This window comes from Saccopteryx bilineata, chromosome 11, assembly GCF_036850765.1.
Source record: "Saccopteryx bilineata isolate mSacBil1 chromosome 11, mSacBil1_pri_phased_curated, whole genome shotgun sequence".
NCBI classification, from domain to species: Eukaryota; Metazoa; Chordata; class Mammalia; order Chiroptera; family Emballonuridae; genus Saccopteryx; species Saccopteryx bilineata.
This window is the reverse complement of record NC_089500.1, coordinates 19,688,644-19,706,772: the sequence shown is the minus strand read 5'-3', so window position 1 is coordinate 19,706,772 and position 18,129 is coordinate 19,688,644. Positions and strand designations below refer to the sequence as shown.

The 18,129-nt window shown below is 45.1% G+C and overlaps 1 protein-coding gene and 1 pseudogene across 2 annotated transcripts in view; one reads left to right on the top strand and one right to left on the bottom strand.

Moving 5' to 3' along the window:
* Positions 1–18,129, bottom strand: part of MRO (maestro) — a 54,757-nt gene that overhangs the window by 13,191 nt on the left and 23,437 nt on the right. The window contains exons 3-5 of one of the 2 annotated variants that reach the window (XM_066246724.1): positions 12,137–12,291; positions 10,489–10,625; positions 5,859–5,981 (exon numbers count right to left, since the gene is read on the bottom strand). In XM_066246724.1, coding sequence (XP_066102821.1) covers positions 5,859–5,981; positions 10,489–10,541 — 176 coding nt within the window. In that variant the 5' untranslated portion in view covers positions 10,542–10,625; positions 12,137–12,291. The remainder of the gene's footprint in view (positions 1–5,858; positions 5,982–10,488; positions 10,626–12,136; positions 12,292–18,129) is intronic. The other variant, XM_066246725.1, reaches the window with a different exon arrangement.
* On the top strand, positions 875–1,398 carry LOC136315589 (peptidyl-prolyl cis-trans isomerase-like 1 pseudogene; annotated as a pseudogene).

Below are 18,129 nucleotides of genomic sequence, written 5' to 3'. Positions count from 1 at the left end.
CTCCCTGTCCTGTGTGCTGGGCTCCTGTGTGCTCCTGTCCTGTGTGCTGGGCTCCTGTGTGCTCCCCGTCCTGTGTGCTGGGCTCCTGTGTGCTCCTGTCCTGTGTGCTGGGCTCCTGTGTGTTCCTCGCCCTTGTGCTGGGCTCCTGTGTGTTCCTCGCCCTTGTGCTGGGCTCCTGTGTGCTCCTCGCCCTTGTGCTGGGCTCCTGTGTGCTCCTCGCCCTTGTGCTGGGCTCCTGTGTGCTCCTGTCCTGTGTGCTAGGCTCCTGTGTGTTCCTCGCCCTTGTGCTGGGCTCCTGTGTGCTCCCCGTCCTGTATGCTGGGTTCCTGTGTGCTCCCCGTCCTGTGTGCTGGGTTCCTGTGTGCTCCCCATCCTGTGTGCTGGGCTCCTGTGTGCTCCCCGTCCTGTGTGCTGGGTTCCTGTGTGCTCCCCGTCCTGTGTGCTGGGCTCCTGTGTGCTGGGCTCCTGTGTGCTCCCTGTCCTGTGTGCTGGGCTCCTGTGTGCTCCCCGTCCTGTGTGCTGGGTTCCTGTGTGCTCCCCGTCCTGTGTGCTGGGCTCCTGTGTGCTCCTGTCCTGCGTGCTGGGTCCTATGTACTCCCCATCCTGTGTGCTTGGCTCCTGTGTGCTCCTGTCCTGTGTGCTGGGCTCCTGTGTACTCCCCGTCCTGTGTGCTGGGCTCCTGTGTGCTCCTGTCCTGTGTGCTGGGCTCCTGTGTGCTCCCCGTCCTGTGTGCTGGGCTCCTGTGTGCTCCTGTCCTGTGTGCTGGGCTCTCTTGCAAGAGCAGCAGCAGCAGCTGAGGGCTGCAGGCTTCCAAAGCAGCTTTCCATGCTTCAGAAGCCAAGCATCCAGGGAGACAGATCTCGTCATCTCCAGTATGGCGGCAGTGCCCCCAGACTCCTGACTGCCCAGCGTACACCTGGAGACCAGCTCGGGGTCACTGTACTGGAGCTGTCCTGGGATCTGCAGCATAGACCTGTTAGGACTCTGCTGAGTTGGCTCATCGAGGTTACTACAATGGCACCCAAATCCACAGACCCATCAAAGACTGCATGATCCAGGGAGGTGACCTGACACACACAGGTGGACGTGGTACGCTTATCTATCTGTGCAAGCTATTTAAAGATGTACTTCATCCAGACTTAAGTTCATGGGGACTGGGATCCTTGCAATGGCCAATGCAGGGTCAAAACTGAAGGCAGCCAGTTCTTTGTGAGCCTAGCTCCCAGCCAGTGGCTTGACAACAAACACCGCAAGGCATAGTAATGGTGGATTGAGTGGGAATGGTGGAAACCAACCCAGGACCACCCTGTAGGCCATGTGAAGACCATCAAAGCCTACCCTTCTGGGTGGTCTTGCTGCTCTCATGGGCACACCAGGTCTTCTACGATGGCTCAGTGAACCAGCCTCCAGGTGACCTAGAATGACACGTGACTCTGAACTTCATTTTGGCCTTGCAAAGCATGGTGCTAAGAAGGCATGCGGTCCTGGGTGCATCAGAAATGGAAGTGTATTTTAGAAAGATGCCTCTTCCTGCTTCTTCCCAGCCAAGGCAGACAGCGCATTTGCAGAGACACCCATACACAAACATACAGGGGTTACTGCTCACGGCAGATGACCCTCCTGCTCCTTCTTGTGTGCATCTGCTCTCAGACGCTTGGAACAACATGAAGCCAACTCCATTACTTCAGTGTCTAAACCAAACTTCTTCTGTGAAGGTTTATGTTCCGGCCTGCACTGCAGTCTTTGGTGGCTGACGGCCACAGAACTCAAAGCCAAGTAGGGTGCATCAGCCTTCTGAACCCTGACTGCACCCTATTTCCATCTCCTGCATTTGCTCTTCCCAGGAATGTCTGCATCTCTGTACATTTCCCCTCTCAAAGCCAGAACACCAGCTCTGCTATTGCTGACACTTAGACATCCCTCGCAAAGCCACGCTGGATTCTCACCACGTGAGAAATGCATCCAACAATCAAGTTTCTAAGAAGATCTCAAGTAGGGAATGATAATGTATAATAATCAAGAAATGAATTTAGTAAAAGGAAGCAGAAACATGGACCATTTTTTCCCCAGGAAGAAGAAATCTGTAGTGAGCATAAGGACAGAATGTGAATTCTCCTTAGGAAGCAGTATCTCATGAAGGACAGGTACCATTTAAAGTTATTTTTTAAACTTAAGACTTTAGAGAAACTAAGAAAGTTTATATGTTAAGTTTTCTTTTAATCTTTCTGACTTTGAGGGGGATGATGAGAGAAAGGAAGTTAATACCTATGTAATATATAGAAATTTCCTAAATAAAATACCACTGATGGTTGGGGGAAAAAAAAAAAAAGCCAAGCACCCTGTCTTGTCATTTCTTACAGCATATCTGAAATTTAATGTCATGGAAGTCTGTCAAGCAGGGCAAAGTGGACGAGAGCTAGCGCTCTGCATGGAGAACCCGTGTGTGGTTGGGGACACACACAGGTTTCCCCTCCAGCTCACCACCTCAGCTAGTGAACACCTCCCCACCTCGCCATCTCTCCATCGCAAGATTTAATCTGCGATCTAGTTCAACCTCTCAGGTTGTCAGGCTCATCTTGATCTTTGGTGCAGGAAAAGCCTATCTCACAACTGGCTGGACCGCCTAGATCGGAGTCCCCTGGAGCGCTTGTTATACACTCCAGGCCTACCCCGTAATTATCGAACCTGAATCACAGGGAGCCTAGGGCCTGAACACTGCATGCTTTTACAAGGTGCCTGGTGATGCTACGCACACGTTGGTACAGAAGAACCTCTGCACTGGAAATGAAACAACCCCAGAACTGGCATGCTCCATGAGCCTGAGGCCACGCATCAGGAGAGGCCCTAAAGTCAGGGGCGTGGCTAGGGCCTAGGGTGAGCGAGGGGACAGCATCAGGGTCTTTGCAGAGAACAAGGGATTGAAGGCACGTGTTCGGGAAGCACACTGAATCTCACTTTCAAAATAAAATGAAAATCACATTGAGCTGTACCGACTATGATATGTGCACTCTTCTGGGATGCTCTTCTTAGATAAAAGCTGCTAGTCTTTAAAAAATCAAACAAAATATCGGCCTAGCGTGCGGAGGACCCGGGTTCGATTCCCGGCCAGGGCACACAGGAGAAGCGCCCATTTGCTTCTCCACCCCTCCGCCGCGCCTTCCTCTCTGTCTCTCTCTTCCCCTCCCGCAGCCAAGGCTCCATTGGAGCAAAGATGGCCCGGGCGCTGGGGGATGGCTCTGTGGCCTCTGCCCCAGGCGCTAGAGTGGCTCTGGTCGCAACATGCGACGCCCAGGATGGGCAGAGCACCGCCCCCTGGTGGGCAGAGCATCGCCCCTGGTGGGCGTGCCGGGTGGATCCCGGTCGGGCGCATGCGGGAGTCTGTCTGTCTCTCCCTGTTTCCAGATTAATAAATAAAAAAAAAAAAAAAAAAAAAAAAAAAGCTCCTTGAGCTCTAAGAAAAAATCAAACAAAATAGCTTCTGGTCAAGATGGCAGTGTAGGTAAACACGGTACTAGCATCCACCCAAAACCACATCAAAATTACAGTTAAACTACACAACAACCATCATTCAGAAGCACCTGAAACCTAGCTGAACAGAAGTCCTCCGACTAAGGATATAAAGAAGCAGCCACATGGAGACTGGGAGAAACACAAATGGGCTGGTCTCACACCCACATGTCACAGGTAAAAATCAGGAAGGCTCTCTCAGGGGCAGGGGTCCCCCTGAGGAGTGAGGGGTCCCAGCCCCACATCAGACTCCCAAGTTCAGGGTTCCAGTGCCAGGAAGAGAAGTCCCCATAACTCCTGGCTGTAAATACCAGCAGGGATGGAGACTGAGGAGGGCTGCTGGAGTCCCGGGTGATTCTCTTAAAGGGCCCCAGCATGGACTGAATCGGACCCACTCCCTCTGAGCTCCAGCGCTAGGGCAGCAGCTTGACAGGCACCACGGACATATGGGAGGAACTGAACTGTCTGGCATAACAGGAGACCTGCGGGCAGCTTTTTCCCAGACAGAAGTGCTGGCAGAGGCCACTGTTTCTTCGCTGAGCCCTGAGCCCTCCCTCCAGAGAGCCAGCAGAGGCGGCACCTGAGACTCTTATCAACCTGGCTATCACTGTTCACCCCACCCTGATGATTTCCTGAGACCCTGCCCCACATAACCTGCCCATTTTCAGCAACGTTTCCATACAAATTGCCTGTCATGGTTCGTGCTTCAGACTTTCCTAAAACCTCTCAGACAAGCAGCATCTGGCCTCCAAATGCCTTGTAGCTCTTGCTTAGTGGCCACAGAGCTGGCACTAGTGGCAGCCAGCTTTGGTTCACAGCTTGATCTCTCTGGGCACTTACAATCCCAGCCCAAGTAGCACCATCTGCATATTGCTCTGTAACTCATACCAGGTGGCCCTGGGCACGGCACAGGCAGAGGCTGACCTTGGCCTGCACCTCCCAGGATAGCACAGAGCCAGTCTACTTGGTAGATGGCTTCAGACCACACCGAAGCACCACCCAACCACCTCTATGAGCAACACCCAAAAGGGGGGACTCAACAGACAGCAGAGCCCTGTTGAAGCAGGGCCTGCTCCATGGAGTGGGCCCGGCAGAACAGATCCTCCTCAGTGATCGTGGCCAGTCCCTGCAGCCAACTGAATGGAGGGTAAATCCCTCCCATTGACATGCCAACAGCAGTCAACACTCACCTACAACAGGTCAGTGCACACAGCCCACACAGGGTGCGCACCTGGAGCACCCAGCTTCGGTGACCCAGCTTCGGTGCAAATAGGCCCTACTGGACACTTACTACATAAGGCCACCCCCTCAAGACCAGGAGATAAAGCAGCTCTACTGGATACATAGAAACAAACACAGGGAGGCAGCCAAAATGAGGAGACAAAGACATATGTCCCAAATGAAAGAACAGAACAAAACTCCAGAAAAAGTTCAACAATGAGAAGCTGTTTAAAAAAAAAAAAAAAAAAAAAAAAAGCTATCTAATGAGGCAGGGACAGTAAAAGTTTGGGGAAAGTTTTAATAATCTGGAATGATTACTGGAATTAGCATGATTCTGCAGAACGTGACTTTACAAGCATCCTTGCAGATGTCTTTACATTCTCACTACATTGAAAGAAACGGAAACTAGAACTCATTGATGGAGTAGAGTGTGTGGCTTATGCAAGAAGCACAACTCAAAAAACACCAATCAGCGGATCCATGTGCAAAGAAAAGGCCATGACCCTACATTAGAGATGGGGAAAGTCTATAGTTTAAGGTGAAATCAAACATTTGAGGTATCATCTTTTATAAGTCTCTGCTTTAACCAACTTCTTCATTAACTCTCTAAAACCCAGTCCCAATCTCTCAAATAAGAGGTCTTAATTGATTTAATCTTCACTATAATGTTGAGAAGTAAGTTTAATTATGCACATGTTATAATGCATAATTATATGGGGGCTTAGAGAAATAGAAACAAGTCACCCAAAGTCAGGTAACCAGCAGCGGCAGAGTGCCAGACTCCAAATCTGCGCTTTCCGTCACTACACACTGAGACAGGTCCTGCTCTTAGACCGTGTCCTGGGTGCTGACATACCACAGAGACACTTCAGTTGGACGCATCAGTGTCTTCCCTCAGTCCCCTCCATCCTAAAGCTCTTTGCTGACCTAATCTAATGATCTACGATCCATGTATTGATCACAGGTGGACTGATAAAGATTGGATGATTGGCATAGCTTGTGTACAGGACAAAAAGGGAGGGAGGCTAAATGGTCAACATCACCCACTTCAGCTTTACGGAGATCACCAACTCGCTCTGATATCAGTGACCAGAATGACAGTCCAGAAAGGACTGGGGCGCGGTCCTTACCTGCGGCCGTCACGTGGTGAGCTGCTGGCGCGCGGAGCTGGAGCCAGGCTCCAGGAGCCGCTCCGGGGGCAGGGACGGTAGCCGGACCGGATGACTCGGCTCGTTCTCCCCATCTCTGCGTTGCTAACACAGAGGAAGGGAAATGAGAAGGTGAAACAGGATCTGTTCAGGATAATGGGTCAGCACAGTGTTGGAAAGTGAAGGGGGAAAAAAAATCAAAGTTTAGCTTGTATGGGGGCAGGGAGGGAATTGTCCTCTGATACCGACAAGGTTGTTCTAGGCGGGCACAGGCATCACCTGTGCCCTTTACACCCCAGACTATGCTGAGGTGTTTTTGCTCCTTCCCCTTGCTGTGCTATCCCCTTATTCTCTCATTCCAGGTCTCACTCACACTCTCTAAAGAAAGAACTGAAATTCTGAGGCTCTTCTGCACGAAATGAAACGGCTCTGCCCAGTACCGTTCCCCCGTGTCGCCACTAAGTGGCGGCATCACTCAATGGACGGGTTCCAGGCAGCGCCAACGCAAAGGCGCAGCTGTGCCTCTTGCTTCCTTAATCCTGTTAGAGTAGCATTTAATCTGAGGATGGGACACTGTGTTCCAGGCCGAGCAGCTTCATTGTGACTGATGGTGCACCAACAACTACGACTTTAACTGTTGATGCTACTTTCTGCTCACCAAACACCACAGGCCCCAAAAGGACTGATTTAAACTCTCAACAACATAATTTACCAGTAAAACAAAACAAACTAAAAACCTCAATGTATTGGTACATACAGAATTTGGGAGCCTCCCTCCCCATCACTCCGCCTTCTTTGGACTCTCCAAACACGTACATAAATCCATTTATCAATAATTACTTATTGTCTGGCACTGTTCTGGGTAAAGTGGGTAATATGTCCTAATGGGGGGAAAAGTTACATTTTTAAAGCTCTAGAAGCATAGTGTTATGCTAATAGTAATATGTATTAAATATTTCAGACATTGGGATAAATATTACCTATACTATCTTGTTCAAGTCTCACAACTAAGGTGAGATAAGTACTGTTATTCGGACCCCCATTTTAAGAATGGAGAAACAGACAGAGAGATGACCTTGCCAAAGGCCACGCATTTAATTAGTGGCAGAGCTGGAATTCATCCACAGGCAGACTAGTATCAGAGCTTAGATTCTTCCTCACAGTGCTATGCAGTGGGCAAATTTGGGAACTCTGTCTAGGAGAGAAGTGGACAAGTACATCAGAAAGGGAGGTAGAAAGGAAAAAGTGGATAGAAAAAAACCCGATGCTTCACTCTAGTGGGATAGCTTGCATCATCCTGAAATGCAGAGGTTGCCAGTTCAGTCCCTGGTCAGGGTACATACAGGAGCAGCTTAATGTTCTTGTCCTTTTTCTCTCCCTTCCTCTCTTGCTCAAATCAATAAATAAAAATTCAATAAGAAAAAAAAGAAAGAAAGCTTCTGAGAAAACATGAATAAAGATAAAACAATACCCTCTTTGGACTGAGCCCATAAGGGCCCCCCTGGTGACCTCTGTGTGTGCAATTTCAGTAGCAACAGGAAAAGGAAGCTAGCAAATCTAAGGGGCAATGTCAAAAGAGGAAACTGAGATGTCATGCTGCAAAAGGAGAGTAATAAATGGACTCGAAGAGACAGCAAGGTCAAGCAAAGGCACTTTGGTTTTCTTGTGTGCTTTCTCCAACAGACTGAAGTTTGGGCATATTAGAAAAATGTTACAAGGGAGACCTAAGATGTGGTGGTGCAAGTAGTGAAGAGGGAGGTAGGAAGAGGTCAAGGACAGGATCAAGGGGTTAGGGGAAGAGGTAGCTCTGGAGAGGAGGGAGAGAGATGCCTTCCTTTTTATCTGAAACAGGGAGACGACCACAGAGCCAAAGATACATCAACAGAAAATGAGAAGGCTGAGCAAGTGCAAGCTGAAATTAGCCTTAATCTTTTCAGTAAAACCAGAAGTGAGTTATCTGCCAAGAGTGGGACTACCTCATTCATGACAAATGAACTTTTATGTCTGAAGTTTCTTTGTATGCAGGTGTTGAGACATTGGACAAAAAAGTAGTGTCTTTCTCATTTTCCAAATGGGAAAACTACAGTACAGACAAGTTATCCTGTTTGGTTCAAAGCTACAAATAAAACCAGGGACAGAATGCGAATTGATACCCAGGAGCCATTCTGATCCAACTTCACCTCTATTAAACATTTTCCACCAAGGCCATGGAAATAGCTCATGGCCCCAGAGAGTCTCCAATAAGCACAAACCTGGAAAACATCCAAGCCAGGACACGAAGGCCAAGAGAACAAAAATTCTTGTTACATGGCCTTAGGGAATTCTTCTGAGAATCAGAGGGAAGTGTCTTTGATGATTTGACTGCAACATATACAGATGACCTGATGTCCTTCACTCACCATAACTATGCATTTTATTGTTTAATGATTCTTCATTCGCAATTAATATTTCCTTATTGTCAGAAGTAGACTGGGGCTGATACAACAGAAAAAGTCTTAAAGGGTAACTATCTAGTCTGCCTTCCTGATGAAAAAGGGCAGGGGTCAACCAATCAACAATTCACTTCCGATTTAGACTTGTGAAAGGAAGACAAATGACAGTCACCCATCAAAATGGTTTCTATTCTGTGTCAGGATTTTCAGAAGACCTACTATGGTTGGTCATTGTCTAATTGGGAAACTTGTCTAAAAGGGATGCTTTTTAGCTTCTTCCTCTCATCTTCTTTCTGGATATACCACCTGGCCAGACCAAACCTTCTTTTGTTTTTTACTTCCAAAAAGAAATAAAATCAGTCCCTGGCCAAGTAGCTCAGTTGGTTAGAGCATCAACCCAATATGCCAAGGTTGCAGGTTAGATCCCTGCTCAGAGCACATACAGGAATCAACCAATGAATGCATAAATAAGTGTAACAATGCATTGATTTTTTTTCTCTTCCTCTCTCTCTAAAATAAATAAATGAATTTTAAAAAGAAATTAAAAATTGGCAGCCTCCTCAGCCACAAATTAGGAATACCAACTCTCATTCATCCACACTTCATTCTCCAAATGTTTATTGAGATCCAACTTGCAACAGGGCAAAGTGCCCAACACTCAGACTGTGCCCTCCAGGAGAACTGGTTGTGACATGGTGTCATGTGTCCATAGGAACTGATGCGTGCCATAGAGAGGAATTGACAGAGTGTAGGGTCAACTGGTGGTCCACGAAGAAATCCTTCATGAAGGAAAGAACGTCTGTACCTGGGGCTACCGGAAACAGAGCTTCGCAGGGAGTGACAGAGAAGTAAGGTATTCCAGGAGGCAGACACAGGACGGGTGACCCCAGATAAGCTAGTAACCTCAGGGCCCCCAAACTCTTTCCCAAGCCACCCACACTGATGGCAGAGCCCAGAGCTGCCCGCACCTGGTAGACAGTCCTCTTCTCAAATGTCAGGTCCCATTTGTTTCCCACTCCATTACACATCTGGTTTGGCTGAATGTAAAAGCAATGGTCTTTGGCCTCAAATCTTTGAATAAAGTAAATACCACATGGGGAAGCACCCGGTTTACCTGTTGGCTTCAAATCCCCTCTGGCCCAGGGAAGCAGGAGCTCCCTGGGGACTCACCTCCCAATGCCCAGATGGGGAAGCTGACCACAGGCTCTTTGGTTCTGCCACTCTATGAACAAAAAGCCAGGTCCTTGTCCAACCCACCATCAGGAAGCCTGGCCTTCTCCTTCCCTGACTTCACTCTTTGACAGACATTATTAGCACCGGAATGCAAGAATGAGTTCAAGTTCTTTCACAAGTAGCCTGAAATGATCTCTGGTTGGTTATTCATTTGACCCAGAAAACCCCACAAAATCATACAAATCAAGGGGTTCAAATCTCCATGTTTACTTTGTGAACATCTGGGAAACTGCCCAGACCATCAAAGGTATGCATATCTGAAAAGACACCAACATTCTGAGAGATGTCACTTTGCAGAAGCAACGCCTGCCACTCCATTGTTACAATGGTCAGGTGCCCTACACAAACAATGGGGCAGGACAAAGGTCAATGGCCCCAAAGAGTGCTGAGTCTTTGCTGCATGTGTTTAAAAATGCAGAGTGGTATTGAGCTTAGGAGTTTAGATACCCCCCCCCAAAGAATACACAAATAAATAATTAATTTTAAAATATTTAGATGTCAACTCTCTGGTCATTGAGCTCATCCAGGTGAAGAAAGTTCCCAGTATGCACCCCAGACTTACAGAGCTCAGGGTCAGATTAACCCCGACTTGCACCCCTCCTGCCACCCTGAGATGACCCTTACTGAAAAAGAGCAGACTTTGACCAGAAGATAACACCCCCCAAAGCTGAAGAAACAAAAATGTATGGCCCAGGAATAAATTCAGCACAAAATAAACGCAAACCAAAGTTTAGTTTTCATTTTAAATGTGCAGGCTGAAACACCTTTCCTATCTGAGACATGAATTACTCCCACACCATCACCAATACCCTATTTCTAAAAAATAATCATAAACTTATGTAAACATTTTCAGCCCCACCGGTTGCAACGATAGTAACCAATGGACTGCTGTGAACTACAATGTTGAACAGAATCAGTTGAACCCGGAGAATGCTCCATGCTGTTACCTGAGCCAGGCAATGAGGAGTGTGGTCCGGCCGGCCTCTGCCTCAGAACTCATCCTGATGGAGGGTGCCTGTGACTAGTCCCGGGAACATCACTGTCCTTTAAACAAGCCGGAGCAGGCTGAGAACTGCATTTTGTCCTTGAAGATGAAACATAGAACAGATTAGAGTGTCATCAGGGGGAAAACACATAATAAGACCTTGTCAGGCTATCTGGCCCGGATAATGGCTAGAGATACACTACAGATCATGTTGCCAACTTTGGAGACTCATGCACGTTCCTATTTCTGCAAGGGCCCAGTAAGAACCCCACAGACATGGCCCTGTGTCATTTTGTCCCTGCGTCATTTTGTCCCTGCTTTAAACATCCCAGAGTATTTTTATGCCATTTGGTCATCTTGTCCTCCCCATCTTTAGAGGAGGAGGGGCCACTCTCATGCCTCTTTGACCAGCAGGGGACCTGAGGGGTAGGCAGAGTAAGTGGGAGATTTGCCTGAAGTCTCAAAGTGAGTTGATGACACTGTGTCTCAGTGGTCTGCTTCCTCTCCTGCTCTGACCAGCAGAGTCATTCTGTGGATTCTGTCACCCACCTCGAAGGCCATGCCTACTCTCTGTGGCCTTCCTTTCTCCAATCCCTTTTATCTCCTCTCACTTTGTTTTCCTCTCTGGCCTCTCCCCCACCGTCCTCATCTCTGTTTAAGTTTGTTTGGTGTGGACATTGCATAACATGTTCCTTCCTCTCCATCTAACTAGAATTCCACTGTGTGACAAACGTGTAGAAATTCTATGGTAATGAGAACGATGTCAGGTGTAATTAGACCAATAGAACAAGACACCTGTGTCTAAAAGTGCTTTACAATATGTGCCACTGCCATTAAAAATACAGTCTACTATTGGGACAGTTGACTCTTCCATGAGGAATCGAAGAAGATTATAGTAGTAGGGTATTCTTTTTTAAAAAATATTTAAGGCTCTGGCCAGTTGGCTCAGCGGTAGAGCCCAGCATGTGGAAGTCCCAGATTCAATTCCCAGCCAGGGCACACAGGAGAAGTGCCCTTCTGCTTTTCCACCCTTCCCCCCTCTCCTTCCTCTGTATCTCTTTCTTCCCCTCCCGCAGCCAAGGCTCTACGGGAGAAAAGTTGGCCTGGGCACTGAAGATGGCTCCATGGCCTCCACCTCAGGTGCTAGAATGGCTCCAATTGCAGTGGAGCAACATCCTAAGTGGGCAGAGCATTGCCTCCTAGTGGGCATGCCGGGTGGATCCTGGTCTGGAGCATGTGGGAGTCTGCCGCCTCCTCCCCCACCCTGCTTCTCATTTCAGAAAAATACAAAAAAAAAGAAAATTAAAACAAAAATTAATTTATTTTTAGAAAAAGTAGAAGGAAGAGAGAGATAGAGGAAGAAACATCAATGTGTTGTTCCCTTTTATTTATGCATTCATTGGTTGATTCTTATATGTGCCCTGACTAGAGATAGAAAGTGCACCTTTGGCATATTGGGATGATGCTCTAACCAGCTGAGCTACCTGGCCAGGGTTAAGGTATTCTTTCTAAGGCCCACAAGAGATATCAACAATCCCATCTTTGATCCCAAAATGTCAGCCCCCACCATAACTCCATAACATCACTGCACCTTTCCCAATATTGCTCACTTCATTTCTCCAGAAAAAGAACAAAAGAAGCCAATTTTATCAACACATATGTGTTCAGGAGTCAACTCTGCAGGCTGTACGTGCTCTGGGCTAGAGCAGGCTCTCTGCTCTCTTGCTGGTCTCTGCTCCTCATAGGGCTGTGCGTCAGATGGTCCCTGAAAGAAAGGAAAAGAAGGTAACAAGCCAATCTATTTTACCCATTGGGAAAATTTTTGATAGTTTTCATATATTCCTGTTCTCACTCTTTCTTATAAGCTTAGGTAAATGAAAGCTGACCATGGCTTACAGTGGTAGTCAACCTGGTCCCTACCGCCCACTAGTGGGCGTTCCAGCTTTCGTGGTGGGCGGTAGCAGAGCAACCAAAGTATAAATAAAAAGATAGATTTAACTATAGTAAGTTGTTTTATAAAGATTGATTCTGCCAAACTTAGCGAAAATCCAACATAAAGTACTTGGTAAGTAATTATTATTATATGCTTGCTGTAACTCTGCTTTATAAATTTTATAAAGTAAAGTTACTTCCCTACTTTATAAATCACCATTACTGTGGAACCGGTGGACAGTTAGAAAATTTTACTACTAACAGAGACACAAAAGTGGGTGGTAGGTATAAAAAGGTTGACTACACCTGGCTTAAAACAACACAGTAGGTTTTAGATCTTAGAGTCAATCACTATCTTTGTCAAAACTGGTTTGTATGGGTACAATAATTTTGGAGGGAAAGTGGACAATATCTATCAAAAGTCATGCGTTTATACCCTTTAGCTCAGTAGCTCTGTTGATAGTCTTTACCCAGGCCTATGATAATTCTATGCAAATTATAAAAAGGAATACCTTTTTATGTCTATCTGCCAAAGAGTTATCATAATATACTTGATGTTATGATGTCTACAAACAGCCGAGGCACTCTGTATAGTGTTCAACCTCTACAACTGTCTGGGTTGGCCCCAGTTAACTTACGAATACATATGAAGGATTATGCCAAGGTAAATGTAAAAAGGTCCTCATTGAAACATTATTTGTGGTAGCAAAATATTGTTGCAAAGGTCTAGTGGCAGGGGACAGGTTAAGTAAATAAATTAGGGTGCCTTCATACAGTGAATACTAGGGAGCATTATAGAAAGACTACAGCAGATGTGCTGATACAAAGAGATGTTCAAAGTATATTGTTACATGTCAAAAACAAGATGCAGAGAAGAATATATATAATTTAATGTATGTAAATTTTAAAAAGAAAAATATGCTGAGATAGCCATTTATTTTCTAAGAAGACATTCAAGAAATCATCAAAAAACGTTTCCAGTGAGGAGAAAAATTTGGTGAGGAAGGAAGCTTTTAGTTCAAATGCATGCCTTTATGTATTGATTGAATGTTCTTACCAAGGCATTTGCTGCTTTCAATTTAAAAGATTTATAGGGATTATTACCAAAACAGGAAGTTGTAAGTCTTTGTTTTTTTATACTTTAGGCATAAAAATAAATCAAATATTTTTTAATTGTTGTGCACATCCCGCCACAATATACATTTTAAAACAGACTGTAAGGTTTTATTTTGTTGTGTGGTGTTTGGTTTTGTAGCAACGAGGCAGAGGAGGGGAAGGAGGAAGTGGGAGTGTGAAGGCAGAGACCTCTTTATCTCTGTTCTCTTAGGGCATTTCCCCCCCTCAAGTCTTGCTTCTGAAGTCAAACAAATACTAAATTTATTTATCTGTTAGACAACCAATATATTTATTTGTAGAATAAAAGTATCAACAATCTCATTTTTTTTATTAATGCAGTTCTAGTTGAGAGTGAAGTTAGTGCCCCCAGAGTTGCCATCATTTAAAAACCCAGGGACCTGTTAGAAAGCTGCTAATTGTGTGGTTCCTTCATTTGATGGGTTGCAGTGGGTGTCGAAGAAAGAGGTTAGCTGACCTTCTCTCTTTGACTTTTATCCCCAGAGAAAAGAGAATTCTAGCTTTTTATTTTCCTGCAAATTGAACCTCTGGGAGAATAAAAGTAAAACTGAATTCCTTAGTACAGATTTTTTACTAACAATTTACTTCCCCAAATGAATATTTATTTCATTATTACACATACATTATTTCCAAAAACAAGATGATGAAAAGAAAGATTTTTCTTGGACCAGTAGAAATTACATTTAATATAATTAAGTAACATAGTAACCCCAAATCTAGCAATAGAGTGACATTTCCATCCTTTTTTAAAAAGAATTATTTGTTGTTGGGCTTTGTTGTTTTAATTCCCTTCAGGAAGGGATGTAGGAGGTGAGTATTCTAAATGTTATAACCTTTACAGGATGTTTTTCTTACTTTGAGGGTTTGCATTTTGAGTCACGCATTTGTTTCAGGGTCAAGGGTAGCAGACCTTGATTTTGCTTACAAGTTATACACATTGTGATTATGTTACTTGCACTCCTTTCTCCTACACCGTACAAAATAGCTGTTGCCTACTGAACTCATTCTTCTCGCCACACAGCCATGTAACAAGTGCTCTTTCACACCTTGATGAAGTTCTGTGTGGACACTAATTATTTGAAACCCCAGTATTATTTGCTTACCACATTTGCCTTGTTTGCCTTGACTGTGTCATTAAACAAATATTTAGTCATTCAATAAACAGTTTATTGATTCTCCTCAGTGCCAGGCTCTTTTCCCAATACTAGGGTGCAGGGGATATAAAGATAAATATACAGATAAAAACTATATGCTCCCTGCCCTCAGAGAAGTCCCAAGCTGGTGACCCATGGGCTCTTCCGTCCAATGTCCATTCTATTTCCTCTGTACAATCGGCCAGGGCTAAAGAAAGACAAAGAAGACACCGAGGTTGAAGTTTTAGGAGAGACTCTCAGGGGTATGTCATGTGGGTGGGCACCTGGGAGTGAGGGTCTCAGGAAATGTTGAGCTCTGAGGCTCCTAGCTTCACCCTGGCCCTGGCTCTGAATGCAGTAGTTTTCATTGGCGGGAAAAACAAGGTCATTTTGTATCATTTTACTTGTGGACAAAACAGAGACTCAGAGACTTAACTAGGTTGACATGGATAGTAAGTGGCAGAAACTGGACTGAAGCCTAAGACACTGGCTCCCAACTTCTTCAGTGATGTTATATGTTTCCTTCAGGGTTCCCCAGTGTGTGGGGGGGGGGGGGGAAGAGAGAGAGAGAGAGATAGAGAGAGAGAGATAGAGAGAGAGAGATAGAGAGAGAGAGCGCTTTATTTTAAGAAACTGGCTCACAGTGGAGGAAGCTTCTGAATGGGATGGGGTCAGCTGGCAGGCTGGAGGCTGAAGGGAGAGCTGACGCCCAAAGGCAGTCCGCTGGCAGGAGTCCTTCTTGCTCAGGGGAAACTGATCCTTGTTCTATTAAGGCCTTCAAATGATTGGATGAGGCCCACCCACATTTTGGAGGGTAGTCCTCCAAATGCACAGATTCCGAGTTTAATCTCATACAGAAACACCACCTTCACAAAACATCCAGGATCATGTTTGACCAAATCCCTGGGCACCATGGCCCAGCTGGATTGACACATAAAATTAATTCTCGTGGAACAAAATGCATTAACATGGCCATTGTAGCACTCGCCGGGTAAAACAGACACTGGAGACGCTTGGAGAGTTTAAGACAAATCTTTATGGCCAAAAGAATTAGAGAACAAAACAAAGGAAAATAAACCTGCGCAGGGGTGGACTCTAGTGGTAGTAACAAGAGCCACACCGAGCGCCTACAGTCTAGGGGTTTTTATAGCATAGCAAGCAAGCAGTTCATACAGAAGCAAATTTGGCATTTAGCAATTGGCTCCCCTAAATTAAATTCTAGTCACGTGCCTTAGTAACCAGTCATACAGTTGAAAGCCCCAGCTGGAAATATCCCTATCTATCCCCTAGGATGTGGTTACATTTACTGTCTTAGGAGTTCTTGTGGCTTCCTTATCTCAAGGACTCCTTAGCTCCTAGCCATCCTGGGAGTCTAACGACTTCTCTATCTCAAGGACTCTTCAGCTCCTAGCCATCCTGGGAGTCTGGGCTCACCTGTTTACTGGACTAGTTCCTTTGAAGTTATTTCTAAAGCCTATTAATATATTTTATAGCTTTTTATTCGAATGTCACATTTCCTCCTCTTCTTTGTCCTAGTTAAATCCTTAACTATAACGGAGATTCTTCGGCTGTACTAAGGAGTTGGTACGGCTGAGATAAAATCATTATTTTAACTGTTTCTATTCTTTCTTTAATAAAAGCAAATAACTTGTTAAGGATTACGGGTCCAATAGTGAGGGCCAATAACAATACTAACAATGGTCCTGCTAGTGTAGTTATCAATGTAGTTAGCCAAGGTGACAGTTTGAATATAGAAGTGAACCAATCTAAATTGTCATTATTTTGCTGAATGTGCTCTGCTAGCTGTTTTATCTTATCTATTTTATCCTGGATTTCATTGCTGTTATCAGTTAAATTAAAACAACACATTCCTTTTATTTTTTCACAACCCTGGTGGTGAAATAATAATAGATAATCAATAGCCGCCCGATTATCTAAAATAGCTTGACGTAATTGCTGCTGTTCATTATTAAAAAGAGTCAATGCTTGAGACGTTTCGTTGATGCTTTTAGCTAAGTTACAAGCTAAATGCTGGATTTGTCTATGATTGTAAGCACCCCATACTAGATTCCCTACAACACTTAAAATTATGGCATATCCTTCAGCTTCTGACAACAATCGTACTTCATCATGACATTCAGGTCCTACAGGGATGGAGGCAGCACGCCTACTGCGAAGAGTGGTATTATGCTCAAGAAGTAACAAATCATTCTTATTAGGTAAGAAAGTAGCAATCCTAGATAAACAACAAGTGGTGTCAGTAAGATTAGGGGGAATATAATTATACGTCATAGAGTTACAGGTAAAGAACCATCCAGTAGGCAGGGTAACATAGCCATAAATGGAAGGGTATTTGATAGTATTATTACAGGGTAAATAACCAGGGATTGTCTTACAATTTTTACTACAATTAACAAAAAGAACACAAGTATCATTGGGTACAATAATGCTATGGGGAGTATGAATCCGTAATGCATGGCTTGGCAACTGATAAGAAGCTTTTCCCCAGTTTGCTAAATCTAGATAAGTTACAGTCTTATTAGGGATACTGGAGAAGAAAGTTAAATTCCTTATGTCAGCTGCCGGTTTACATACCGGGCGTAGACATTTTCCTAGCATGAAATGAGTATGACTATCCTGTTCAAGGCAAAATGATGAGACATTTAGGGTGCGTGCTAAAGCCACCCATAAATTCTCTGGATGATTCAGGGTTTCCTGGAAAGCAGGTACTGGTTTAATACTGAACAACATACAAAAGAAAACTATTGCTACAATTCGGGTAAGAACCGCACTTTTAAGGGATTGTGGGGATCCGCTTCGACTCTCCATTTTGCTTCCTTCAAGCTCGGTTCTTGAGCTAACTTTACATGTGATAGATGAATCCAGTAAGGTTTTTCAGCTATTCTCACAGCCGTGGGCGTGCTGAACAGTACCTGGAACGGTCCTTGCCACCGAGCGTCAAGGTTCCCGCGACGGTGGTTAAGAGTCCATACCCATTGTCCTGGCTCCGGTGGAGTTGGCAGTGGAAGTCCTTTGAGTTGGTCCTTCTGCTGGTCTCTAAGCGCCCGTACTTCTGCACGTATCAGCTGTAATGCCTGTAAGGACTTTAGAAAACTTTGATTAGAACCCTCAATTTCTTCCCTTGTTATTTGTGGAACCAAAGGAGTTGGTTGCCCATACATTAACTCATAAGGAGTCCATTTTCCTGTATAAGGTGTGTTTCGAACCCTATATAATGCAAAAGGGAGTAGCTCTACCCAGTTTTCGCCAGTCTCCTCTCTTAACTTAATTATAGTCTCTTTAAGGGTCCTATTCATCCTCTCGACTTGCCCTGAACTTTGAGGCCGATAAATGCAGTGTAATTTCCAATTGATCCCTAATCTTTTTGCCAATTCTTGTGATAC